Here is a 27,922-nt window from a genome sequence, read left to right on the forward strand (position 1 = left end):
AATACAATGCATTAACTACTTATGTAAATTAGTGTAAATAAAGAAAAACTCTGTTCTTTGAGAACATTTATTGCTTTTCAGAGCATAAAGCCATTTGCCATCGGTCCGAAGCAAAAGCCAAGAGGTGCAGAATGCTATTACATAATTGAGAAAAGCCCTTAAAGGGGAATATGGCTGAGCGTTAGCATTAAAGCATGTTTTAGCCGTGCCCTTTGACAGCACACTGTGTTAGTCACCATTCAGCACACTTGAATCTAGTCACAAATTAGAGAGAACCGGTTGTCCCGCGCCCTTAAGCGATGGACATACATGTGTAGAAAAGTGAAAAACATGGAAGAAGCGTGACTGTACGAACGCTGGGGGTCCATTTTTTCGAGGGAAATGTTGAGGAATAGCTCTGGCTGAAAGATTTTGATAGCGCAGGATAGACCTTGAGAGATGAGCTAATTGTCCTAACATTCTCGACCGGCTGGAAGATTTTGATAGCGATTGAATGCAAAGCTGTACTACTTGTAGCTTCCATTTCATACTGCACGAGCTGAAGTTGCATATTATCCCAATCTCAGCTGATCTATTTTCCATCTTCGCTCTCATTTCATAGCTCGAATAATGTTGCCGTATGGTCACAGGGCAGCAGATGTGAAGCTGGCCCATGATGCTGCTTCCTCTCTGTGCATACACAGAAAATTGTTTCCCTGTCTGAAGAAATCCACTCAGCTTGTAACTTGTTTTCACACTTTTAATAGCCAGTGTGTCTCTTTCGTGGATTGTCTATACTTGGGTTCAAAGACGGCTGCGGTGAAGAAGACATGATCTGTCTTGAATTATTTATGATATCTCCGAGCCATTTCCTCCTGTTTATTATGGATGTTGAACATATATTTTCCAAAAGCCTTTTGGCAGTTGTTTTCTGGCAATTTTTGAATTGGGTTGAGTCTGGTGCCCCGATACTGTGGGACATCACAATCCTGTGACATGCAGCTGACAGCTCAGCTTTCCTGCAGAGCCTGCTCTCCTCGGGGGGAGAAAGCAGGAAGAACTGTGTGCCTGTCTGCCATTACCCCACCCCTTGTTAGTAGTACAGGCTTGTTTGTTACTTCTCTGAAAGTGCCCCAACGCCCCCTCAAATCGCTACTTGTTTTCTTGTGAAAATCAGAAAACAATGTTGCATTGAGCTTTACAAGACAGAAAATGAATGCTTGGTTTAGTTTGGTATGCTCCATCTCCCCTCTGACAACCTCCTGTTGGGTTGGCACAGACAGAAGCTCCGGCTTCAGTCCTCTCAATTTATTTTGATATTAAACATGGGAGTGCCATTAAAAATGACTCGGCTTGCAGGATTGGATTTTTGACAGGTCCTCACTTTGCATTAGGTAATGATTCCCTCACATGTCATCCTCCATTTTTTCCATATCTGTATTCTGGAGCTTTCTTATTTATGACATTTTAGATAGTCCCTTATATGAATTTCAGCAAAGGTGACATCTTGGATGAAATGCAATATTTACTCCAGTTGTGATTAATTTTATCCTCCTATCCAGTGTGGGGAAAAAAGCTGAAGATTATGCAGATGAGGGAAATGTGAAATGTCTTTCTTTTATAAGAGAGCTTGCATAGGGTACATTTAGCAAATGATTCATTTTTCTTCACCCTTAAGGAGACACAATGCTTTACAATTTAAAGGAATATATTAACAAGTTCTCAGCATCATCGCTGCATGTGTTTATTCTTTAATGTGTTGTTTCGTGCAAGCATAATGGTGCTAATTCTTTAGCAAGAATTCTATACAGGTCAGCACTCTGAGCTGCCACTCATTGTGCAGCAGTAATACATTTTTGCCATGCCCCTAAACAACAGACAGTTGCTGTTACTGGATACTACAAAAGCATAATTAAACACTGAGGGGGACTTTTTTTTTTTAAAGTTCAGATACTTTTCCTGCAAGTATTTTCTGCTCTCGTCGGGACCAGGTGCAAGGTGGTATAACAGTGACACATTTTTCAAGTATTCGAGAAGCTTGAACAGTTGCTCCGCTTTTTCCCTGGCATTGGCTAACAGTTTCCAAATGTAGCTCTTTGCTTTAGCTGCCTGGCAGGGAGCAGACAGTTTAGCAGTGGGAACTCGTTTGTCACACGCCCCTGTCATCTGCATCATACCCCAGGAGGGCGTGGAGAAATTGGATTTGGGTGAGGAATGTGACGGAGTTATCCCAGGGGATGGATGTGACATTGGCTCTGTGTGACGAGGAAGTGGTGATGAGGTGGTTTGTGTACACTGGTACCCTATCACCCACAACAGTCTCCATCTCCCGTCCCTCAGTCTCACCTTATATCTGTCTGGCTCAACTCTGCAGCTGCAGTAATGGCTTTGTTATTGGGTTATGGTTTAGTTACACTACCGGAAATGTTGTTACAACCTCCTGCCAGCGTTAAACAATCTCCCCAGCATTTCTCCAGACGGCCCGCTTAATGCTTTGAGTAAATGCAGTCACCCTGAGCAGAAGCTCGATATTCAAGGTCCATATACTATTACAATTCTGTCATCGTTAGTGTTTTTTCCCCTCGGTCAATACCAATTTCTCCTTTCATGGTTTGCCACTATTATATTGCAAATACAAAATACTTGTGGATGCCGCTAGTTATGCAGGAGAACTTTGACTTTGAGTTTCTTTTATTTGTTTGTCACGAAGGCTTCATTTCACCTTCGACTGTGTTTTTTAAGCTTAACTATTATCCAAACGTGTACTTGCCACTGACTCTGTGATCGAGTCCACCAGCTGAATTGGCACGGGGAAGACAGGAGTCAGTCATTTGGAGAGAGTTTGGCTTGCTGTCAGCTGTAGTACACAGCAAAATGCGACGCCAGACTTTGACAAGTCTTTACACACTGCTTTTGGGTGACATATCTGGGCACATGCCATTTAACAGTCACTTACTCAGCAAATTTTTATATTGTATTTATATTTCTAAGAGACTAATTTTAGGATTCATCAGCAGTCAAAATGACTCAGTGTTTCTGCTGTCTGTGAGGCAAGGTAGCTCTAAAAAAAACAAAAAAGCTCCCGTCTAAGAAATAGATCCAGACACGCTGACCGTACTTGTCTCTGTTCTGTTGAGTTATATAGTGTATTCATTCCTCTTTTACATGACTGGATATTATTACATTTAATGCACTTGTTTCATCAAAACTGAAAGTTGCGACATTAAATAATATCTGCAATAAGGGCATCATTTTAAGCTGAGCTGACAGGCCCAGTCATTGCATTACCATAAAACTGTTACGGTCTATTTTACCAATCACATATCTTTTTTTCTCTCTGCAGAAGCAACCGTCCTCAGCTACGATGGCAGCAAGTTTATGAAGGTCCAGCTACCGGTGGTGATGCACACAGAAGCTGAGGACGTGTCTTTGCGGTTCCGCTCCCAGCGAGCCTATGGCATCCTAATAGCCACCACGTCTCGGGACTCTGCTGACGCTCTGCGAATTGAGTTGGAGAGCGGCCGTGTCCGGCTGACTGTCAACTTAGGTAATGCCTTGGATGTACACACGCTGCGGCAGATAAGTCAAATTAAGCTAGAAACCGCTTTTAAGAGAACATAGCCACATACATACTCCTGCTCTCCCACACACACTCGGAGCAATTGTTCTTCTTTTTATAGATATTGAATAGAAAGAGATGGTGTAAAGACTTTCAATGGCAAGACTCTGCGGCTCTTTGCTCACTGCCAGTCGAGCACACGGCCAGCAATGCCCAGCAGGGAATGCTCACTGCGTGTACCGTCAACAGACTCAGATCAGCTTAAAATGTGCAGCTTACAGTGCAGACGCTGCTGTATTCTGTATTTCCAGTTATAATTCATACTAGGAAGCTAATAATTCTTCTCAGGATGGGGGCATTTATAATATTTAGTGATTGCCTAGTGTGAAGCAGTCCTTATTTGGGGCCAATAAATACCCTGCACACTTGTTCTTTAATCACTTTATTTAGAAACACTTTTATCATTGTGGGAGGAATGCATGGTCGTGCATGAATATGCGGCTGTCTTAAATGAGTACAAAGAAAGACACCCTCCACCCCCCACCCCTTCCCCTCGCGTGCCTACAGCAAAAACTGAAAATTGAGGACAAATGAAAGAAACACATTTCGTTTTTTTTGTGTGCGCGAGTGTGTGCACATGTGCTTATTTGCTCAGAACAGAATCCAATGATGCCTGTGAAAAGTTTGATATCTCTCAAACAGAGCCTCGGCGCACAAATGATAGCCATCTATTTCTCCTTTCCACTGGCTAAACAGAAATGGGCTCCCTAAGCGGAGCCGTTTAGCGGTGCATGCAAAGTAGACAGCCTGTGTCTGCTGTCAACCACAAGGAAGCATGTGTCCCACCATGGAAGACAACAGCGCCACACACTGACAGCGCTGACAAGTCATATTACTGCGACTACAAAAAGATGCCCTCTGATGAAAACAACAGGCTACGGAGTTTTGTTTTCTTTTGGATTATCTTTGACACATTTTAGGTTTTTTCTTTAGTTTGTCTGTCAGGTTCAGCCCTCCATGCCTGTCTTCCTTGTCCCTCCTTCAAAAAGCAGAGCATTCCCTGTAAGGGTAGGCTCGTGTTGGTCTCTGGCTGTTTGCGACCACTTTTCTGCTGCGGTTGACAACACATGACAAGCAGGGCCAAATGGGAAGCAGGGGAGGGAGTTCGATCTGGGTCACCTTTCTTAGAGCTCGACACAAACTTAGCCTTAAGAAAGAAAAGAAGTGAAGCAGAATTCAGAAACAGTAGTGGGAGTAGAGTAAGATTAGCTGGGTATTTAGTACAGGAACGCCAAGTTAAGTTGTCACAGTAGAATCAAGATAATTATTTCTTGTTACCGTCAAAGAAAACAGCTGTGTAGTATAGACTAAAGAAGAGCATATAGATATTTTACTTAATTAAAATGATCCACATCACAATTTAAAATACTAAAATCAATATGGTGAAGAAGACTTAATTTAATATCCGCATCGAAAAATGCACTTATGCAGAATGGACGTTTTGAGTATGCTACCACATGAAATATAAATGTATGAATTGCATATACAGTACTAGAATAGAGTAATAGAGTAGAAATGAATCTGCTGTATATGATACAAGGTGGTTTTATATAACCTGACTATATTTTTATTATCACTAAAATGTGCATGAAATTAAAAAAAAAACATGTTAAATGGCTCTTAGTGGAATAGATGTTATTTTATTGTGTTATTATCATTAGTGCAACATCATTCAGCATCATAATATTGGCTAAGGTGGAGCTAATTTTACTTGCTTACTAAAAAGTGGAATATTTTGAAGTAGGGAAACAGGATACAAAAGTATAGTATCTCAACCTGTGCTTAGGAAGCACTCGAGTACATGTAATTAATGGCTGTTTTTTCCCCGCTGTTGGAGAAATAAGAATACCATTTAATTTTGAATTGTACAGTTTAGCTTATTGATATTAGTTAAAGATATGACATTGATAAGTCATGTAACAAAGTAGCAAAAAGGGACAGTGCTTTAAAGTTGTCTTGCATGGGAGACACATGGGGAGAGAGTTGGTATACCTTCCAGTTGGCCCTGCATGACCCTGACCAAAATCTGAGGCTCTCATAAGAAAATAATATTTAAAAAGAGAAAGAATTTATCTTGGTGTATGTAAAACATATCTCATGGATAAACATAGCACGGCCATACAATTAAACATCAATTCTAATGGTTAGGTGAAAATTGTGTTCCTCTAAGAGGCCACATTGCAGCACTTTCACAAGTTTGCTGCGCATTAGATCACGTTTGAGAGCATCAGATGAAGGACAGTGTCCGTGTGTGTGTCCCCAGAGGGGTGGACTGTATGCTTTAATGATGTCTGCAGCTGTAACGTTGAAAGATGAATTTATCTCTCATCTATTCTTCCCCATCTAGATTGTATCAGGATTAACTGTACCTCCAGTAAGTTACTGTTCACCTTTTCTCTTCTTCTTCTCTTAACTGTCCTTTCAGTCCCTAGAAGTGTTGTTTATAGACATGCTTGCTTTATATTTTGCAACTGTTAAAAAAAAAATGTAGCTATGATGTTAAAAAACATACTGAAATCTGACTCGCCCCTTGCATTGACATTGTGTGTCATCATACCAAATTCCAGCTGTTGGAAAATAAGAAATTCCTGGAGGGATGGAGGGAGGCTTGAATTAATTACAAACCCAAATATAATAGTCAGCTGTGATTCTACACATTGGGTGGTTTCTAATTAATGAACCTTTTCACTCACTGACATAAAACACGAGGCAGGTATTTTGCACGATTTCTCAGTCTTCTCCTTGCTTTCCTTTTTTTCTTTCTTCTTCTGCGTTTCACGGCGGTTGCAAATTGATGAGGCCATTCAAAGCACAGAGGAAATACAGAGTGTGATTTTATTATTCTCATTAACCTGCCTCACAGAGCAGAAAGAAGGGGATGAAGAGGGAGGGAGAGAGAGCAGATCTTGTTTGTGGGATTCACTTTGGATGTGTGTGCGTGTTTGTGTATGTGTGCGCTTGAACAAAGAGGTTACATTGCAATATTTTGGGAGGTAAATATCCTTGACATTTATTATTCAGGAACAGTGATGAATTAATAATTACTTCTCTGGATCGTAATACACCTTTTTTTTTTTTCCTGTTTAATGATTCTGAAGTGGCAGACACTCTTGGTATCGGCACATAACAACAGAAATACCCAAGTTTAAGCTCCATAACAGTGTGCTGGAGACTGCCACATACTGTATAGAAGGACAAACTGTTCTCTGAAACCAAGAGTGTTAGGTCTCTTTGTGTCTGTTTGTGTGTGTGTGCGTGTGTGTTACAGTAGCTGAAGGTCATTGACTGATGAAGAAGTGGAGACTTACACAACAAAACGCCTCCGCACAGAATCACATGATGTGACCTCTAGACATGCTTCTGTGAGCCAGCCCTTCTTAACACCTTTCTAAATGCTAAATAGCATTGTTTGTGCATCTTCAATGCATCCCTTGTTTGTGTATGCAAATAAATAGCTCTAAGCTCTAATTCCCCCAATCCGCTGCTTTAAAAGGTCATTCTTGGTTTAGTGCGAAGACATAATCATCAGCTGTTATGCTAATATTTGCGTTTTTGATTTATTTCTCTTTTTCTCTCAGTCTGAAATATTCTTAACACTCTATTAATATTTATCAGTGTATTTATTTTAACATTGTAAATGTACAAATCTTTTGAGATCTATGCATCATGTAAAATTGAGCAGGGAAGGATAATCCTTTAAACTGTGGAACTGCTTAGTGCTAGAAAGTAAAGAGCCATATGGCAGGTAAAATGGTTAATGTAGTTGTTAGCTAAATAAATAATGTAAGCTAAAGCATGTACAATGTACAATTTTTTTTATGTTCCCTATTCTTTATAAAATAATAGTGCCATATGTGCAGATTAAAGCAATGCTTATATTGGCATATAAGCTGTAAATGTGCTTAAGCTTCGAAGAAAAGTAATTTGATTTTGTTAATGTAACGTTATGCTAAAGGCAAAATGTTTGAGTAAAAGAAAAAGAACGGGGGACAGCAAGCCTTCCTTTAATAGAGCCAGACCTGATTGTGTCACAGGAAAATGTTTAATTGAAGTTCTTGGAAAGAACTTTGCTAAGCCAGTGCGTTTCCACTTATGAAGAGTTAGCATTTAATTCAATTTTTTTTTTTCGCTTGTTATTTTTGTCCCCTTTTTTTCTATGTTAATTAATGTGTCTTGTCAGGCGCTGCGGCTCCGGTCAGCTTAGTGGATGAAGAATTTCAACACCGACTCAAAGAACACATCACTGTCAATTAGGGACCTAGGCTCCCTGGGGCTGCCCAGAGCTGTCTGAAGAAAACACTGCCACTTCGACTTAAACAGTATTAACAGGCACTGAGTGACAACAAGCTGAAAATATGAACTAGAAATATCTTGTGACAGATTGGCTTTTTTGGTCTGTGAGTCCGCTCTTCTATTATTTATTAGCTTGGACTGCAGAAAAGTCACAGTTTAGACCAGGATATGGTGATGAGGGCACCTTAGCGTAATGTGGTCATTCACTTCTGATCTTCTTTAGCAGCATTGCAAGGTGCTTTTTCCTCTTGTTAGTCACAATGTTAGTCTTTGTTGTGGCTAATTTAATTTAAATGAGGAGATTGTTAAACACAGATGCGACACCTGTTTTCTTGTTAGAAATCATCATATGTTGGAGAGTGATGTAAGGGGAGCATGCATGCATGCATCCTGCCTTCTCAGCCAAATGACTCGCACTAATTTCTGGCGTCTACATTCAGAAAAGTAATCAAACTACTTCATTATAAATGCTCAGCTCTCACCTTACCATAAAGAGTAGGAATTTCAACTAGAGTTTAATGATATTCACTTATATTTTATGCTCAGAAAGGTAAAAGGGGGGTATAAATCTGGCAACAAGTAAAGGCAGAGCTGTTCAGGAGGACTTTGGGAACAATAATAGTGCAAATGAATTAATCTGAAAATAAAAAGAGGGCTATATAAAATTACTGGAGTGCGTAGTGTAGTGTTTTCTAAGAAAAGCAACAAGCTTCACATCCTTATTAATTTATTCGTTGCAATATTCTTTAAATTAAGGAGCTAATTTTAATAAAGTTCTTGCGGGATTCTATAGCTTCTTAAATTAAGGGAAATAACTAATATCCTTTGAAATTAACAGTGTAATAGGGACTTTTCTGTCATGGGAGGAAGTACTTAATATGACATGATTATCCATGTCATTTATTGCTAAACAGTGCTAGTCTCAATAATGTCGTGGCAATTTGAGCCTTTCAGTATTTAGCAGTTTAACATGAATTTGAAAACAAATCATTTATCATTTTAATAAAGTTTCACCTCTGCTTGTACAAAAGCATTTTCACTGTAGCATTACTGCAGCAAAGTGCTGGTTAGATAGCAGGTTCTGTAGCGAGGTATCCTGGTAAAGCTTTCCCTGTCGCGTTGATCTGGTTTTGATATCTCTGTTGATGGTAATCCGGTGTAGTGGCCTGCTGCTTGGTCAGTGACTTCCTCTTTCCCCCACCTATGTGAGTCACAGTGTCGGGGCATGCAGCACCAGTGTCCGAGCTGTCATCCAGCCTGCCAGAGCTGACTGACTGGATAATCACATCTTCTCATGCTGCCCTGTGCCACACTTCTTCACTGTTCCCTTGGGTCTAAAGTCAGTGAGGCAAGGAGAGATCACTGTAGATCCATCACTTTAGATAGATCACCGCCTGTGAGGGCACTAGAGAGCGCTGACTGGACTAAAAGCCCCTTAATGTCTGGCCAGCAGCTGTTGGTTTGGACCACAGATTGTACTAAAGGCAGAAAACAAAACAGGTCCAGCAGTAGTAAATGCTATGCAGGATTGTGCTTCTTGATATGACTGACCTCTTTTCCTCTTGCCTTTCTTTTCTTCTTGGAGAGCAGCAAGAACAGAATGATAGAAGGCAAAGATCAAGCACGCTTTCAAGTCCAACTCCATCCCATTATTTCATATCTCTCCTTCTTAATCCCTCGCCGGTTGTCTGGTCTCAAGCCTGCCCCAGTGTTTGGTGCTTACAGAGCAGAACTGTGTCTCAGATTGAGTGTGTCCCAGTACTTTGGAACCCTCAGATTTGCATACGCATTGCAATGGAGCTTTGAAGATTGCAGAAAAGCAAGAAATAAATAGCCATAAACGGTTCAGGCGAATGAACCTGGAACCCATCTGAAATGCACCGAGCAGTATAGGCAAGCTGTCCAGAGCCTAGGGGTTTTAATACCGTCACTGTGGCACAACCTCATTGGGCTATTTTTCTGGTTATGTGTGCCCGGCAGGGGAACATCAGAGCTGTATAGCAATTCAAGATGATCTAAGAAAGGCTGTATGAAAAAATAATATGCTGCCCTAGTTGGACCAATGTTGGAATTTCCTAATGGAGAAATGTATCCTGGAGAGACTTGTTATTCTTCTGATAAGATCACAGAGATTTGGTGCAGTTTCTCTGATTTTAGCTCTGATTCTTAATCTCTCCTTGAGTTTCTGGCACAGGGGTTCTCTACAAACCCATTAATGACTGCAAGCAATAACACATATGACATGCTATCATATAATATGCTGATTTCAGGACTGGATGACAAAATAATCAGAATATTTAAAATGTTCAAGTGATAATATTAGTAAGCAACGTGTTTCTAAAGACAGTTAGGAAGATGTGTAAAATATACGTTTTAAACAGAATTTCATGCACGTGATGTTTCTAATAGATGGAAAGTCTGGATGTTGCATTCATAAATGTGTATTTTACCCCTGTATCATTTCTGCTTCCTCTGTTAATAAGCTGGGTGGCTCTTCTCAGAAGTCAGCAGATGTGGCATTTCTGATTTTCAAAAATAATTTTGGAAAATATTAGACTCATCAGACAGCTTCACCTCACTCCACCATAAATGAGCTTTGGCTGATTGAAGGTGTCGTGTGTCCATATTTGCGTTAGTTGTTATAGAAATAACCTTTTAGGTGTAGTTTGTGCCTGCTCCAGTATTTCTAAAATGTGATGCTGGCATCAAGCACTTTAAAATTATATACAGCGTTGTGCTAAAATCTTTAGTCGCCCCTCATTTCTTTATATTTTTTTTCGAAGTGTGCGATCACTTTGAAACATGAGCAAACATACATAGAAATATAATTTGGAGTTTGTACAATTCTAGCAAGCTTGAAAGTCAGTATTTGCTATGATCACCTTTATTTTTCAACGCAGCCTGAACTCTCTTAGGCAAGCTTTCTCGTAATTTCTTTGAGTAGACTTCCAGAAATGTTCTCCAGGCTTCTTAAAGGACATTCAAAGCTCTTCTTTGGATGTTAGCTGCGTTTTTTTTCTGTTCTGTGATTCAATGTTGAATCTGGGCTCTGGGGACGCCAATCCATTACTGATAGTGTTCCACTGTGTGTTTTTCCTATCCAGATATGCTTTACTGCATTGGCAGTGTATTTAAGATTATTGTCATGCTGAAAGGTCATTGCCATTCAGGTTCTTTTCAAGATGGTATTGCATAGTGGATCAAAATGTACTTATCTAAACACCACTGGCTAAAATGCAGCTGAAGCCATGACCAAGCCTCCACCGTGTTTTACAAATGACTGTGCTGTAGACACATAATGATATTGATTTGAACCAAAAGTGTCAAATGTTGGTTCATCACTCCATAAGACATTTTCATTAGTAATATGGCATACCTCAGCCTTCTCTCCCTGTTTCCCTTCCTTAAGACTGGCTTCTTGACAGCCACCCTTCCACTGAGTGCATTTCGAACCTTTGGCGAACAGTAGGTCCATCTATTGAAGGGCCAGATGCATCTCTCTGATCCTGTGTCAGGTCTTTGCTGGATTTTTTTTCTTACGGACATTCTTTTCAGATCTGCTATAGATAATATTTCAGGTCTGACACTTTTCCTTTTATCCCTTACTTGTCCAGTGTTCTCAAGATGAACTGCGCACCATGCTGAGAGTTATCAGCAAAAAGCTTTTCAAGAATCACCTTGTTGTTGCAAAAATGTTTTATTTGTGACATTTTTGGTAAATTCAGTTAAACAAATGGGAACATATTTTGTGTTTTTGAAATACGTTTGGTTTTTTTTGTTTTTTAGGGGCGGGGGGGCTTTTTGATGCTGGTTTCACAATTCAGTTTTAAGTAGCTCCAGAAAATGTTAAGACACAAGGACTGAACTGAAAATTAATTTAAAAAAAGAAAAACTTTGAAAGACCTTTAAAAAATCAGGAGAACCATTGCTCAAGACTGCATTAAACAATTACAGGAAAGTCTGGCTCCTTGGAAGCAAAATATATTAATATGATGGGTGGCTCAAAACTTTTTCACAGTCCTGTGTATTTAAGGAAGAATGTGATACAATTTCTCAGTTTCAAAATTCAGTTAAATACAAGTTTCACAAAAATGTGTAAATGTGTGTAAATCCTTGCAAGGCAGATTTGCAGCACTATAGGAAGCAGCATTTATTGATTTAATAAAGTGGATTCATTAGCTTTTTTAAATGGCATCTGTGCAGTTTCAGTAACCTTCTCCATTTTCCAGAGCATCAATTATTTCAAAGGGTGCTGATAAAAAGCACATTCTGTATTTCCTGTTTTTGTACGATTAGCACGAGGGCTAAAATGGTTTGTTTTGTTGTTTTGTTTTTTATTTGTTCCTTTTTTTCTCTGCTCACCGCCAATCACAATGCTTCCATTATGCAGGTGTTTCTTTTTGCATCACTATTTCATTTTATGTGGTGGACATGGGGGAAATCAAATATTTGCCTGCACTGTTGTAGGTAAACAAGATGGAGAGTGATACTGGGTTGTTAAGTGCCTGTCCAGTCATAGCCTTTTGGTAGTTATTTGCTGCCACCAAGTGGCATGATAGGAATTTAAAAAAAATCTCAAAAGAAAGAAGACATCAGTCGTATAGAAAGGTTATATTTGTGTCTCCATTTAACTCAAAGCTCACACATTTTGCATTCACAGAAAACACTTGTTTGAATATATTACAGCATCTGATTATTGCCTCCCTCCTATTGGTTCAAAGAAAATAGTGTTCAGGGAGAATTCAAAATTTTGATGCCTTATCTAATGGTGCGATCAGTGCTGCAAATGCAAGTCAAAATGTGTTTTTATGGCCCATTAACTATGTTTACCTTAATGTTTTCTTCCTCTGTCCAACTACTTCATCCATTCACACTTTCTTCCTTTTGATCTCCCTCTTTCTTATTCTACTTTTATCAACCTCTCTGTTATGGATGTGTGTATGTGTGTCTGTATTAAGTGTGTGTGTTAACCGCTGTTTGGACTGTCCTGCAGGCAAAGGTCCAGAGACTATTTTTGCGGGTCAGAATCTGAACGATAATGAGTGGCACACAGTACGTGTGTTCAGGAGGGGCAAGAATTTGAAACTGACCGTAGATGATCTTCCACCTGTGGAAGGTACCTCTCATCTTCTTTTTATTTGACGTAATGTAGTAGTTTTTTGAATATGTAAACTTAAATAATCCATAACATGCTTTGCTGATCAGGATCATTTTTTCTATATAGAATAAAACCTTTTTTTAAAAAAACATTTAAGATAAAATGTTGCTGTTTGCAAAGGAAAATAAAATTTTTAACACGTCTATCCTACAATACTTTAAAATAAACAGTTCAGTACAGTTAAAAATACCTCTGCTGGAGGTTTCATCCTGTTAAAAGGGAGATTTTCATTCTCACTTTCTCCATAGTGCTTGCTCAAACATGGTTATATCATTGTTGGAGTTTTCTCTATTTTCTCTATTTTTCTTTTTTTTCACCTTGTTGTTGTTCTTTGGTGCTACATAAATGAAATATGATTGAATTGAAACAAATGATTTACGCACCACCTAACAAGTGAAAGATCCCTGGTTCGGTCCCAGGAGAAGACTCTAATCTCTTGGGGGTTGCATGAAAAGGGCATCTGGTGGAGTTTTCTTTTCCTTAAAGACAACAATTGTGAAGCCATTCTTTAATTTCTTTTCAGAGAGGATTTAAAGTGGATCCTTTAATTGCAAAGCAGCGCCCATTTAACTGTCAGATATCCCCAATAACACCCTCTCTCCCCTTCCCACTTCTGCCGATCAAAGGTCAAATGGCAGGTGACCACACCCAGCTGGAGTTCCATAACATTGAGACGGGCATTGTGACAGAGAAGCGCTTCATGTCCATGGTGCCCTCCAACTTCATTGGCCACCTCCAGAGCCTCTCCTTCAATGGCATGGCCTACATAGACCTCTGTAAAAATGGTGACATTGATTACTGTGAGCTCAATGCCATGATTGGCTTCAAGAACATCATTGCTGACCCTGTCACCTTCAAGTCACGCTCCAGCTATGTGACTCTCACTACTCTGCAGGCCTACTACTCCATGCACCTTTTTTTTCAGTTTAAAACCACCTCCTCGGACGGCCTCATCCTGTATAACAGTGGCGATGGAAATGACTTCATTGTGGTGGAGCTGGTTAAAGGGTAAGTGGATACCTGCAGCAATCATTCTGTCAAAGAAAAGTGCTTTACCTGTAATATATATTGTTTTGTACCCAGTAGGCTTGACTGTTTGATGTCACTGGTGTTTTTTTGTGACGGTTTACACCAAACCTGCACTCAGACACATTAAAAAAAATATGCCTGACATTTTTGCTTTGCTGTTGTTGCTGTCAGTGCAACAGTTGTTATAAAAGTCTCCTTTTTACACATTCTTACATTTGTAGGGCAGACCTACCTGCCAACAGGTGCAAAGTCCAGCAAATACTGACAGGAAAAACCATTTAACTGTGCCTATCCAGTTTTATACCAGTGTAGGTGATGTTTATTTAGGCAGTAATCTCCATAAAAATGGATTATGATTTTAATAATGCACCCCTTCCTACACAGGACAGTTTCCAAACAGAAAAGAATTCTTGACAGCTTTTTTTTTTTTATGCCTTTACTTCAAATTCTTCTCTTATCACCTCTACGCCAGAATATTTACTGAAGGAGCTGTCGGCTATTACTGTTCTTTTTAATCTTCATGAAGGCAGAGCAAATACCCAACATAAAAGAGAATCGACTACACACTTATTGCCAAAATGCAGCTATAGAATAACCTTCTTTTAAGTAATGCCGCAAGTTAGGCTTTCCCGCGTGCTAAACATTGACGCCATATTTTTTAATTAAAAACGAGCGTGCAAATCTCAAATTGACTGTAAAGCAAATAATTTAAGGATGATTTGTTCAGCGCTGTTCATTGCCCTTTGTTGTTTATTCTACCTGCCAATTATTTACTTCCACTTTTTCAAACTCTTGTATATTTATGTTTTCAAACGCACAGCCACCAACAGCAACATTTCAGTATAAAGCATATTTATATACTTTTAAAATTATTTGTATCAATGTTGTTAATGTTACAGTCTACTCTAGTAAACAGTCTATGTAAAGCACAAGATGACAAAGCTTTGTATAATTCATGTAGAACACATCTGATATTAGCTGATAGTTAAATATCTTCCTCCAGTTACCTACACTATGTGTCTGACCTGGGGAATGGAGCCCACCTGATCAAAGGCAACTCTAACAAACCCCTGAACGACAACCACTGGCACAATGTCATAATCTCCAGGGACACCAACAACCTCCACACTGTCAAGATTGACACCAAGATTACCACGCAGACAACAACAGGAGCCAAAAACCTGGACCTGAAGGGTATGTACACATACACTCTCTGCAACAGGGCTAGAACGAAATACATTTCTATCCCTGCAGGTACAGTCCATGAATTTCACCTCTAAAGCTAATTATTGGACCTCAGGGTAACTGTGTGCCTTTTGAGAGCCAAAAAGGTATATATATGAAAAAGGGTAATATTTGCAATGTAATATCAGGTCAAATGCAATGGGGATATGAGTAAAAATGTAATGTTTTAATATTTTCTTCTTCTTTTTAATAACATGATAAGTTTTATTCAATATATATTAGTCCTAAGGACAGCAGTGTCATCTCTCAGTTACAATTTTCAATTTTTGCGAGAATGGTTCTGAGCTGGTTTCAGTTGGATGCAGGTGCAGATATGAAATAGATGAAGCACTGAATAACCTCTGTGACTAGAAATGTGCTATGCAAATGGTAGTCCATTCCCAAATTTATAATTAAATAATAATCATTAACCCTAGTTAACTTCTTTTTTATGTCTGTTATTGGCTCTTTTCCTCCTTATACTAAGGTAGAAAATTATCCCCAGAGACCACATAGGTACCAATAGGGATGCCTTTCAAGGGTACACCAACAGCACCTTAGAGCGTCCCTTCCCTGGTGGGAACCTGTTGTACACCTAAGAATAGGATAAGGGTATCTTATTTCCTGAGAGTGCACTACAGTGTATTTCTTACATTAAATTGAGGCAGCAGTGACCTGGGTTTGTGAATGAAGGTTTGCACCAGCAGGGTAGACCCAGCAGGGGTGTGTAGGAACAATGCTTGGCTCTTACTCATTAGCACCACTTAGGTACCCTTGAGCAAGAATTCCACATTAATCTGTTCTACAGCTGCCATTAACAATGTGCATATGTTCATAAAAACGGGGCCATTTGTGCTCAGCAGACCAACCTTGAATTAAAGTTATTTTAAAGAATTATCATTTAATAACATAAAACAGCTTGTAAGGACATTGGGGTAATTGGTGTACTACCTTGAAGAGTGTTGTAATTTTCCTTATCTGAAATTGTTAATGAAACAGCACAAACATGAAAGATGACAAATGTCTGGCTTGGACATGACCAAAAAAAAAAATAGCCTCCCACAAAAATCCATTTAAATCAAGACAATTAGAAAAGGTTTCCAAAGCTAGACATAATTAACCTCATGTACTCTTTCACTTGAATAAAATAAATCACGCAACTGTTACTAATGCCTGGCATGTTCACTTTAAACTCAGTTTAAAAAGCCATCCAAAATATTTGATAATGTTTTTTATGTCCACTAGGGGTCAGTATTGTCATATTTCTCATGTCCTTACAGGTAACCTGTATATTGGAGGGGTGGCTAAGGAGATGTACAAGGAGCTGCCCAAACTGGTGCATGCCAAGGAGGGTTTTCAAGGTTGTCTGGCATCAGTGGATCTGAACGGGCGGCTCCCAGACTTGATGTCAGATGCCCTGGACTGTGTGGGACAAATAGAGAGAGGATGTGAAGGTCAGTAGTCTGTCAACCCAATAAGTGAACGCAGTGGGTCGATGATGATAAATCACTGTCAAGCTCAGTCAGTCCAAGCTCAGGTATAAATTCAGTTGTTTTTCCCTCTTTATTCAATCTTTTTCCCCTTATTTTCACAAAACCATCTTAAGGGGTCATTGCAGCGCCACGCAAAGCTGCTCAGTATTCCCATTCTCCTACTTGTCCAAGACGAAGACACACTTGTTGAGAAGTACACCCACCGAGGCACCCACACTGGCAACCTGTGGCACATAATTTAACATCCATTAAATGTGTTAGTATTCTGTTAGAATGCATCAAACTCTGACGCTCCTCCACGGGCAATCATTTCTGTTTCACTTGGCCATAATCTGCTTATTCTCTCTGCCATTTTTGTACTGCGAGTGTTATTTCCCATTTTACCCCCATTCTGTTTTGCTCTATGTATGCTTGCTGGATCTGAGAGTTTGCCAGAAGCAATCCTTTTGAATTATGTATGAATCCTTTGTTGCATGCATAAATATCATTTGCCCAGTCTAATATGTGCACCATATCCAGAGACAATATTAGATTTATTTTCCAGCGTCAGTCACTTAGTTTAATTTCACAATTCATCCACTCTTTTTCTATCGAGTGTGCGGCTTCTGATCTTTTTGTGTTTTGACATTACAAATGTAATCAAATTCATCTCCCCGTGCAGGTCTGTCAAACTTGTTGTTTTCTTTTTTTTCCCTCCTACACAGAGTCAATTGAGACTTCCAATGGAAATGTTAACACATTTATTGGATTGTGATGATGGAGTCGACGTATAACATATAGCTACTTATATTATAAGTTAGTAATGAATAATGAAACATTCTGGGTGTTTGGTTTTTTTTGTTTGTTTTTTAACAAGTTATCTAAATTTTCCTGAAAAAGAACGCCCGCTTCCTTTAATAGCAGCAATTTCTTGGTATTACTTTATGCTGCTGAAGCCATTTTTGGAGAAGTTGCTTTAACAGTTTAGCTTAACCTAGCCTTCATTATACAGTATAATTTTTCCACCTCTGGCTCCTTCTGAAGACAAAGATCCTTCCCTTTGTCTCTCCTTCTTCAGCACTCTGTGTTTTGCTACTCCATCTCTGACATCTTGCTGCTTTTACTAACAGCTGGTATACTTTGCCTTTTCCTTTCCTATTATTTTGCTGACAAAAGTTGCATTGATGAAAGCTGACTTGCAAGGTAGATAGCTTTGTCTGTCTGATAAAGAGTCTGATGTCTCTCCCCTTGTGCATCTACAACATATCTACCCTCTAACTATCACTACCTCCACAATTTCCACATGTCTCAATACAAGATGACTGCCTAGTGTTGCCATTCAACCACCAACTATATGGAATGGCCTTAAGTCCCATAGGAATACAAGTCTCATTATAATCTTGTATCAGAGTCTATGGGGCTTATGTGTGGATTTGCACTCACATATTGGATGTTGTTTATTGGAACTTTTATTTCCGCTGTGGGGTTTTTGATGTTCCCTGATATACATATAAGGGAATCTCTGTGCATGCCTTTTAATGGTTTGAAGAACAAAAATGTATCCTGCATGGATTTCCTCTTAAAATATTCAGCTTTTGATCTTAAAGTTGGTCATTGTAATGTCTTACCTATAATTAATCTTATTAAGCCCAGTGTTTCCTATTGTTGTATTTTTCTCACTGTCTCTGGCACTCTATTTCTATTTTGTAAGTAGGAGGTGTTCCAAGCAACAGGACTGACTCTTTCAAGATTTAACACTTACATAAACAGTGAAATATGGCGTGAAACAAACAGAACCACTGGCCAGTAACTGAAGTCAAATACACTTTGAAGTATATGAAGCGCTATTAATATTAGCTGAAACTGTTTTAGGGTTTTGGGGACACAATTTGGGCATTGTTATGGGAATAAAGTAGGTTTTTACTACTCCAGGGATAACCTTTAAGAAAGGCACCGAACTGTGCAAAATTCTTCCGCCATCCCTCATTCCTTTATTTTTTTCTTCCATGGAGACAGTTTTTCTTATAATTTTTTCAGTGATCTGAAGCAATATTTCTCTAAGCTTTCTGAAGGTCTTCCAACATTTTTCTTTAGATATTGGCTGCCCATTTTTAGGACAATGTTTTGACATATGAATCATTCAAGCATGATACAGTTGTCTAGTTTGGTCTACACGTAACTGACTACTTAGCAAATAAATTGTATCTTTAGACACTTCATTACTAGCGTCCAAAAACATATCATTTGCTCCCTGTTTCTTTAGTTGCATTTATTAAAAACACCAAAGATAAGATATTTTTGCACTAACAAAGGAAATTCCTAAAGAGCTATTAGCCAAAACCTATCACATCTCAGCATGGTGTGCAGTTGGTCCTCAAAAAAGTTGAGGAAACTGGATAAGCGGAGGACAAAAAAAGAAGTGTCAGGACTAAAAAACTGTTTATAGTAGATGAACAGTATCTGAAAGTAATGTCCATTTGACATAGCTAAGAAACTCCAGCAAAGATGTGAAAGATACATCTGATCCATCTACTGTTCACTGAAGATTGATCAGAAATGGTTTCAGTGGAGTAGTACCTGTCAAGAAGTCATTCTGAAGGAAGGGAAACAAGGAGAAAAGGTGTGCCGAATTACACACAAAAAGGACTGAGAATCAGTTGCAATGGGTCTGATAAATCCAAATTTGACATTTTTGGTTCAAGTCATCATCATTGGAGGATGGAGGAGTTTAGAAGAGAGATACAACAGTGAGTGTCTGCAACAATCTGTAAAACATGGTGGAGGTTTTGTCATATTCTGAGGCTACATTTCAGCCAGTGGTGTTTGCGATCTAGTCAAAACTGATGAAATTCTAATGAAACTCAGAAAAGTGCCATGAGATTTTGAACCACCGTTCAATGCCATTTGGAAAGTGCCTGACTGGCAACAGTTTCAGCACGACAATGATCCCAAACACACTGCCAGTGAATTACTGAAGCAGTGTGGGATCATCTCGACAGAGAACAAAATAAAAGGCAGCCTGCATCTAAAGAAGAGCTTTGAATGTCCTTCAAGAAGCCTGGAGAACTATTAATGACGACTGCTTAAAGAAATAAAATGAAAGCTCGCCAAAAGAGTTCAGGCTGTGCTGAAGAATAAAGGTGGTCGTACCAAATATTGACTTTAAAGTTTGCTAGAATGGTGCAACTTATGTTTTTGCCTTATATGCTTTATTTCCAGGTATGTTTGCATATGTTTCAATAAATCACTTTTTCCTAGCAAAATCTAGAAATGAAAAGTGGCTTGAGACTTTTGCTCAATTCTGTGAATGTAGTGTAGTAGAAATTCAAGATGTACCATTATGTGTATAAAATGAGGGAACGCTGCAAAGTTCTGCACTCCCAAATTAGATAATAGAAGCCAGGTTGTCTGTTGAGGGCCTCCACAGAGGCAAACTCACAAAGACAAATCATTGGACTCCAAACACGATCAGACCTTCCCAAAAGGTCAAGCTCACTAAATCTGCAGCATCTACCATAAAAAAGTCCCTCACAAATATTTCAGCAGATTTTATTTTTAAAACATGTTATTACATATTCATTTATTAGTGTTAGAAATCAACGTCACCATTTTCTCAGCTGGGATTCATGCTCTGCTACATCAGCAGAAGTCAGATGAATTGGAACTCTTAAGATGAATAACTCTGTATGTTAATTGTTTGAAATTATTCTAGATATGCCATAACACATCTGTTTACTTCAATCATAAGTGAGTCAGAAATGAGGATGTATTGCAGATGTGATTTATTAGGGATATTATAAAAGATTTAATAGGCAGTATAATATATTATGTACAATGTAGCGAGAGGAACTTTTTTGCATTCAGAGAAATATTTGACAAAAGCAATCAGGAATTCATTTCTTTTTTCATGTTGCTGAATGCCCTCTGCTTTTTTCCCCCTGCATTATTCAGCCTTGAGCAGGGTACAGCAAATGCTGAAACTATTAACCAGTTACCATAGCTACTCTTGAATCTGAAAAGGAGCTACTGTGGCTCCAATACATTTAAAAAAAAATGTGTAAGAACGCGATTGCAATTCTGCAATTTTCCTGTTTTTTCAGTCTCTCATGAGTAAATAAATAAAAAACAGCAACAAAAAATAGCCCTCCTCAGTGCATTGATTACAACTAAACCATTAAAAAGTGCTCATTTTGTTCTGATTGTATGTCACGAATCATAAATATAGATCCTGACATTGATAATACTGTTAATCTGTAAACTTGCTAGACTAACGTAGTCTAAATACAGATTGTTAGAAATTACAATGTCTCATAAAATAAGCCCATTTACACATTAACACTTGGCTTCACACTCACATTTTAACATGAATTGTACTAACGGGGAGTCACGCAAACATAATAGCCTCGCAATGGACCTTTTTTTTTCATAGCAGGTAAACACAGGTGCTGCTGATGTCATGGAGAACGGTTCTGTTCTTTTTAGGTAATTAATTGCTTAATTAATGTGATTACCAACACCTGTGCTTGCCTACTCTTTCATGTCAAAGTGGCTGCTGTGAAAAAAGTGTCTGTAGAGGCCACACAGCTGTATGCTTCTGGAGGATGAATACACTGGTGGTAAAATGGAAATAATCCACAAGCATGAAGATTAAACACTTTCACAGGAAGCACCAATACAGTGCAGTTTAAAAGTACACGGACCTCTGCACCTTAAGAAATGAGCATCCTTGCCCTGCGGTGGCATTCACAGCTGGAAATGTTATGCATTGTAGTTTATCAGACACACGATGGTTAGGTGTAGCACACGGTTGCTCATTGACAGGTGATGATTTGGAGAAAAAATAGAATTGAGTGGATTAAATTGCTGTTATGCGTTAAATGTGACTATATGGAATAAAATAATTAAATTACTAATGGAAGTCTAACTCAAGCGTTAAAATTATTTACATTTTCATCATTTTTGGTTGTGTGTGTTTGCTGAATACAGTTGAGTTCACTGCCTTTTATCGCAGGGTTTGTACACAGCTAGTATTCTATGTTATTTTGTGTGTGCTTTAATATTTAATTTCACTCTAGAGTCCATAGGTATTTATTAGTATTAAAAAAATTGTCCTCACCAGATAGCTGTTTGTCTCCATATTCAGGTCCCAGCACTACCTGCCAGGAGGACTCATGTGCCAACCAAGGTGTGTGTCTTCAGCAGTGGGAGGGCTTCAGCTGTGACTGCAGCATGACGACATTTGGAGGACCGCTGTGTAATGACGGTAGGATTCCACCTTTACTTGCTCTCAAAGCTTAAAATTTCTCTAGTTCTTATTTGAAAGTCTGAAAAGAACAAAGCCATCATTACTTGTTGGCATGCTTTTTTTAAAGCCCCCCCATACTATTTGGATGATGATTTATTTTTCACCATTTCATTTCCTTGTGTGAGTCACACAAAAATAAAAAAGCCCTGTACACATTTCACAGTATTAGACAGATAATTCATTCCATCTGTTAACCTATTTGAACGCGGCCAAGAAAATCTTGGTATTAGACATTTAAAGGTGGGTGTTATCATTAACAGGAGCGCCATTTTTATCTCTTGCTTTCACACAGCGTTCAGACTCAGGCTCATTATTGTTTCCTGTTTCTGTTCTATATTTGTGTCCTCACGAAGCACGTCGTTTGCCAGAAACTTGGTGTACTTGTTTTGTAAACTCTCCGGGTTTGTAAACCGTGCTGGGTACTGTAACTAGTGACTGACTATGTCAAAACTCGGTTAGAATGAATCTCGGCACAGTATTTCCGTAGCTCGGCTTTGAATAGGTTGTCTTTCACTGAGGGCGGCGACAGCTGTTGCAGCTTTGCAGGGCAGAAACTTTGACACATAGCATTTGACAGTTCGGTGAAAGCTCATTAAAATTTGAGATTTGTACCACTAGAGGGAGCAACGCACATTGTGTTCTGATAAATAAAACAACAACAAGCTAAAGACGTAAACAAATACATCATGAGCTGAAAACAAATAACAGCGCTTGTTATTTATTGCAATTTTACTGGAATGCATTCATACATCAGCATTACCCCAAATAATGCATTTGCAACCCATAAATGCTCGTATGCCCACCCATTAAAACTTTATCTGAGCCCCGTGATGTGATTTAAAGTTCCGTGTTATTAATCTCTCTTAAAGATGCTTAAATGGACTTTTGGTTTTGTGCTCGTTAATGTTAAGGTTTTGAGCGAACAAGGGTAATGTCTCCTCCACCTTTTGAAAATTGGGCTACTTCCTTATGCAAAACATGCATAAGGGATTTTTGTTTGGTCATTATTTTCTTCTGCAGCAGTTCACACAGCAAGAGGTGAATGAGCAAAGTGCTGAAGTGCATTAAGGAGAGAGGAACGTAGTGGGCACTCTGGAGATGACACAAAAGCAGAGGAGAGAGCACCATAAATGTTAATGCATTCTGTGTCACTTCTAGCTGCTTGATAAGACCACTGTCTTTTGTTATCAACTGAAAGTGTTAATAGATTCTCATGCAGCCCTATACCTCGAACATATCTGCAGCCAGAGATAAGACTGAAAGGATTCTTCTGTCCATGATATGTTTGAGTATAAGCTCGCTGTGAACCTGCGCCTCCTTTGCTTGTTCTGTTCTACCTTTCATTCTTCGGGCCGTGTTTGGATCAACAGAGGAAGTAGGGCTGTGCTGGGGGCATATTTCTGCCGGTGAACTCCGTGTGAACCTAACTTGTGCGTTAAAAGGAGAAGAAATCCAGCTTGGAACGTTATTTTTCTCCTTTCCTTCTGTCATACATATTCATCCTGTTCTGACCCACAGAGCTCATTGACAGCATTGGGAGCAGGAAGACTCATGGGGCATGTTTGCATATATTATATCGGAGCAGAACTGCTCTACCTAAGTCTAGTTACTGTAGCTAGTCTCATTATTCCTACTGACCTGACAAAGCAACGGGATGGATGAATGTGTACACCCAAGGGATTTAATATGTAACCACAAAAACATACTTTCCAAGAAATTTCTTTCACTACAGATGAACTGAGCTAGTTCTCAGAATAGCGACGCAAGAGAGCCCGGGTCTGCTGAAGGAAATATCTGTGAGTGAGAAAAATGAAGCTTGAGATGGTCGGGTTTTATCTCTGTTGATGGATTGTCATGGGGATATATAGAAGGGGGGAGGGGGGCGCAAAAAGAAGGATAGCAGCATTTCTGAAGAACACATCACTTTTTTTTTTACCTGATATATTTGCATAAGCTGAAATGCAGGCAATTTACAACAAAGCACTGGGCCACTGTGTAAGCCACTTACTTGGGGAGCTCTGTGCATTTCTAGATATTTCTCCAATAGCTAGTCTTGGTACAATCTTGCCTTATCGCAAGGAAGGAAAAAAAATCACCTAACAGCTCCTGGCTCCATAATATTCAGCCAGGGTGAATTGTACATGTATGACAGCATAATACCACAATGTTTAGTTATTAAATGCAAAGAAAGATTTTTTTTTATTGTAAAACTTAAAACTCTGAAACATTGGAGGAAGATAAACCAAGGTATTAAACAGTGGTTTTATACAATTTAATTAAAATTACAATGCATCTCTTGGGCTTGTCCATAAAAAAATGTACTTTTTGACTTAGACATGCTGCTTTACAGTAGACTGATTTGTTGTACTGTAACTGGTACGATTGTATCAATCCTACGAAAACGTCCATCCCTCTGACTTTTGAAGCTGCACATAGAAGTGGAAATATCAGTCACTTGGCATCATTTTTTAAGCAAATGAAAGACATCAGTACTGGCAACACTGATGTCTTAGTTGGCAAGCTTACATTCTTATATTTGAAGGGTGTTTTAGTCCCATTTAGGATGGCATTGTGTATCAAATTGATTCAAATTGACTCTTAAGATTTGAATCACTAAGATGTCTGAAAGCTTTGCTAGCACTGAATGTGTGGCTTGTATTGACATCATACACGCAGCACTTTTTCTTTTTTTCAGAGTATAGCATCATTTCTTGGCTGTGCTTTCAGTGTTTTGTGATAAAAGTATTTCAGCTTCAGAACAGCTCTGTACCTTTCGCTTCTGAATGATGGGAAAGATGATGAAAACTATCTTCAGATCTTCTCTTTATCGTCTCCCAAACACTGATGTGCCAGTATTTTCTTTTTTCCCTTTCTTTTCTTTTCTTTTTTTTGAATGAACTGTGGACATAGTGCCTTAGAATTGTATTTATAGAACAAATTATCACGACTGGATACCTTCAGTCGGTGTAAAAAAATCAAAAATCAAAAATCAAAGTGATGCTTTCGAAGATGATTCAGATTCCTCTCAGAAAGTCATCCATGCAAAATGAGTTATGATGGCTGTGAATGGTGTTAAGCATGCATTTGGTCTTATTACTACAAACTGTTTTGGTTGCCAGCAGGAATGAAATGGCATTTGGAACATATTTTCTTAAGTGACCCTGACAGAAGAGGCAGACTGCATGTGTCTGTGTGTGGTGAAGTCATCAGGGGCATTCTGCAAGTTCAGACAGATGCAGATAAGCAGCCAAAGAAAAAGATTGTAAGCACTTTTTTAAAAGGCTTGAGTGTGTGTTAATATTGCCACACTGCATTTTGTCTTCTTTGTGATGGGATTTTTTGGGATAATGCTCTTGTTTCAGTTCAGAAGCCGGTTTAGTGTGTGTATGCGTGTGTGGGTGGGACTTAAACTTTAGTCTGGAACTCCTGAGGGAGTGTGCCTGTAGTGGTCAAGCATCTGAGGGTAATGTACAGAGACAAATAGATTGGTGCTTGTTGTTTAGCTAAAGTGGGTTGCGGAGAGGATACAGCAAGGGGTATGCCTGGCCTTCACGCGATTTCCGTCTTGCTTGGTTGCTCTTCTACTCTATCCCGTAGCCAGAGCTATTAGTGCCATGTCAATATTGTATCAACAATGGAGACTGTATGTGGGTCTAGTCTCCATTGTCTCTGCCCAAGGGGCAAAGTGAACCCCCCCACCCTCCTCATTTGAGCTGTAATGTGTCTAAGTCAGTGCTCATTCTTGTGCCTTTGTAGCTAGAGAATAGTCTGTCTGGGCCCCAAGCGTGCCACCGGATTGGTCGGATTTTATTTTGAGCACATGCAAAAGTAAAAGTATCCTGTTTTTGTTACGCGCTCCTTCTTCATATTGTCTAAAGGCAGCTTCTTTGCAGCACGCACAAACTCACACACTGGCTCTGAGGTGTTGCATCACTCTACAGTACAAAAGCAAGAATTCAAATAAATATTTCAAAAAGTCTTTCAAGGTTACAATGAAAGAAATCTAAGAAAAATCATAAAATGAAAGAAACTAGCCTGTAAGTTTTGTTAGGATTCTCTAGTGTTGCACATTTCATAGTTATATTAATCAGCCGCAGCACGAGGGATTTAGATGAACAGTCTCTTCTAAATCTTCAAGAAAATTCCTGAAATTGTTTTGTTCTTTAAACAGCGCTCTTTCGGAGCAGTTGTGTTTGTTTTTAAGATTTGTCATGCAGATAAACACACACAGTCAGGAAGCACTACAGACAGTTTGCCCTGTTCCTTTGTGCTGGCATGCAGGAATTATACCACTTAGTTTTATTCCAATCGATACAAGGGGACACCCAGTCCAGTAGTGGGGCCAGGGGGATATGAGGTACTGGAGTTAACAGCCTGCTGTCACATGGAAGTAATTTTATCTTTGCCCTGGATGTGTCTTTTAATGCAACTCAGAGAAACAAATCTATGGGTCTGAAAATATTTGGGCTTCATCTGTATTGAACGCTTGGCCTAGCTTTGAACAGCCATTGTGCCCCGAGATACAATAGAGGCAGTCTTAAGTGCCTCTGTGTATTCACTTGGGTAGCCATCCGCTCAAATGTGCATGCATGCTTGCAGGAAGTATAGCACATACAATTGATCGGTTGTAAGGCAGCAGGAGGCTTTTCAAAAGTTAGAATCAAAAGACAAATCTGAGTTTTTAATGGGGAACAAATCTTTATACATAAGAAATAAAAGGATACATGCTTATATTTACAAATATTACTGGATTTGATCCATTTTTAGCAGTTTTAGCATTTTATGAGCTGCGCCTTATTTTGTGCTGCTGTAACAGGTGAGTTTCCTCCAGTGTGGCATTAATAAAGTCTATATTAATATTTACGGATCAACAAAGTTTAATTATGATGTATATATCTATACATTACCAATGGTTTATAACAGCAATTTATTAGAGGAATTGTGGGTGTACTCACCTGCTCAACCTATCTTTCCCTAACGAATAAATCTGCTTGTATTTTATTTTTCTGTCATGAAATCCAACAATGAACAATGATCCTACTTTATAAGTGGTCTCTGCATTAGAGCTCCCAGAGCTACTGGCTCCATTCTTGTATAAAATACCTATTAAAACACATCACTGAGCCTAACTGTTTTACTGGGGAATGTCTTTTCTTTACTCAGACACTTTAGTGTTACTGTAGTTTATCGCTGTATTCAATCATAGACGCCCAGTGCTCACTAGAACAGTAAATATGCATTAATCCAAAACTGAAAATGTGTTATTTACGATCTTTTTCCATCTGCAGTATATACAGGTGTGACCTGCTGATAATAAATCAGCTTGGCTGAGTGCCTGAGGTAGAATCTGGAACATGTAAATATATAGAGGCAAACATGTTTTATGGGGCTGTTAAGCTATTGAGTGGAGCAGCCCAGTAGTTTAGTATTACGAAGCGAGTACCTAATTCAAATGATGTGAAATGATGTTTTGTCTAGATGGACCCATTAAATTGTAAACTGTACAAGAGGATGGCGATCTTCATCTACACACATCCCATACCTGCTGTTCCCAGATGGACACTAAGACGGTGTGCTGCTAAAGATTTCTATCACATCCTATCGGTCTCAAAGAGGCTCTGCTGTTTTGTCCTATTTTTGTGTTCTTTTTTTAATTTTCAATTATTCGTCCTCCACCTCCAATTCAGTTCGAGTGGTCACTATCTGGCCTGATTATTTTCAGTAATTTTCTATGGTGATTGAGTATCTGCATTTAAATGGGTTTCTGTGCCAGGAAGCAGTTGCCATATGTGGGTAAAGGCTGTTGGCATGGAAACTAGGTCTCCTTTCCTCCCACCCTGGAT

At 39.0% G+C, this 27,922-nt stretch overlaps 1 protein-coding gene across 28 annotated transcripts in view; it reads left to right on the top strand.

Annotated features, from left to right (window-relative positions):
- LOC134639848 (neurexin-1a) overlaps positions 1 to 27,922 on the top strand; it is a 253,513-nt gene that overhangs the window by 108,823 nt on the left and 116,768 nt on the right. For 13 of the 28 annotated variants that reach the window (XM_063491308.1, XM_063491307.1, XM_063491310.1 and 10 more), the window contains 8 exons: positions 3,323 to 3,526; positions 5,946 to 5,972; positions 12,885 to 13,007; positions 13,676 to 14,057; positions 15,082 to 15,272; positions 16,583 to 16,756; positions 17,951 to 17,977; positions 21,918 to 22,037. In XM_063491308.1, coding sequence (XP_063347378.1) covers positions 3,323 to 3,526; positions 5,946 to 5,972; positions 12,885 to 13,007; positions 13,676 to 14,057; positions 15,082 to 15,272; positions 16,583 to 16,756; positions 17,951 to 17,977; positions 21,918 to 22,037 — 1,248 coding nt within the window. The remainder of the gene's footprint in view (positions 1 to 3,322; positions 3,527 to 5,945; positions 5,973 to 12,884; positions 13,008 to 13,675; positions 14,058 to 15,081; positions 15,273 to 16,582; positions 16,757 to 17,950; positions 17,978 to 21,917; positions 22,038 to 27,922) is intronic. The other 15 variants (XM_063491316.1, XM_063491326.1, XM_063491340.1 and 12 more) reach the window with 3 other exon arrangements.

Source organism: Pelmatolapia mariae, linkage group LG13 (genome assembly GCF_036321145.2).
Source record: "Pelmatolapia mariae isolate MD_Pm_ZW linkage group LG13, Pm_UMD_F_2, whole genome shotgun sequence".
Classification (NCBI taxonomy): Eukaryota; Metazoa; Chordata; class Actinopteri; order Cichliformes; family Cichlidae; genus Pelmatolapia; species Pelmatolapia mariae.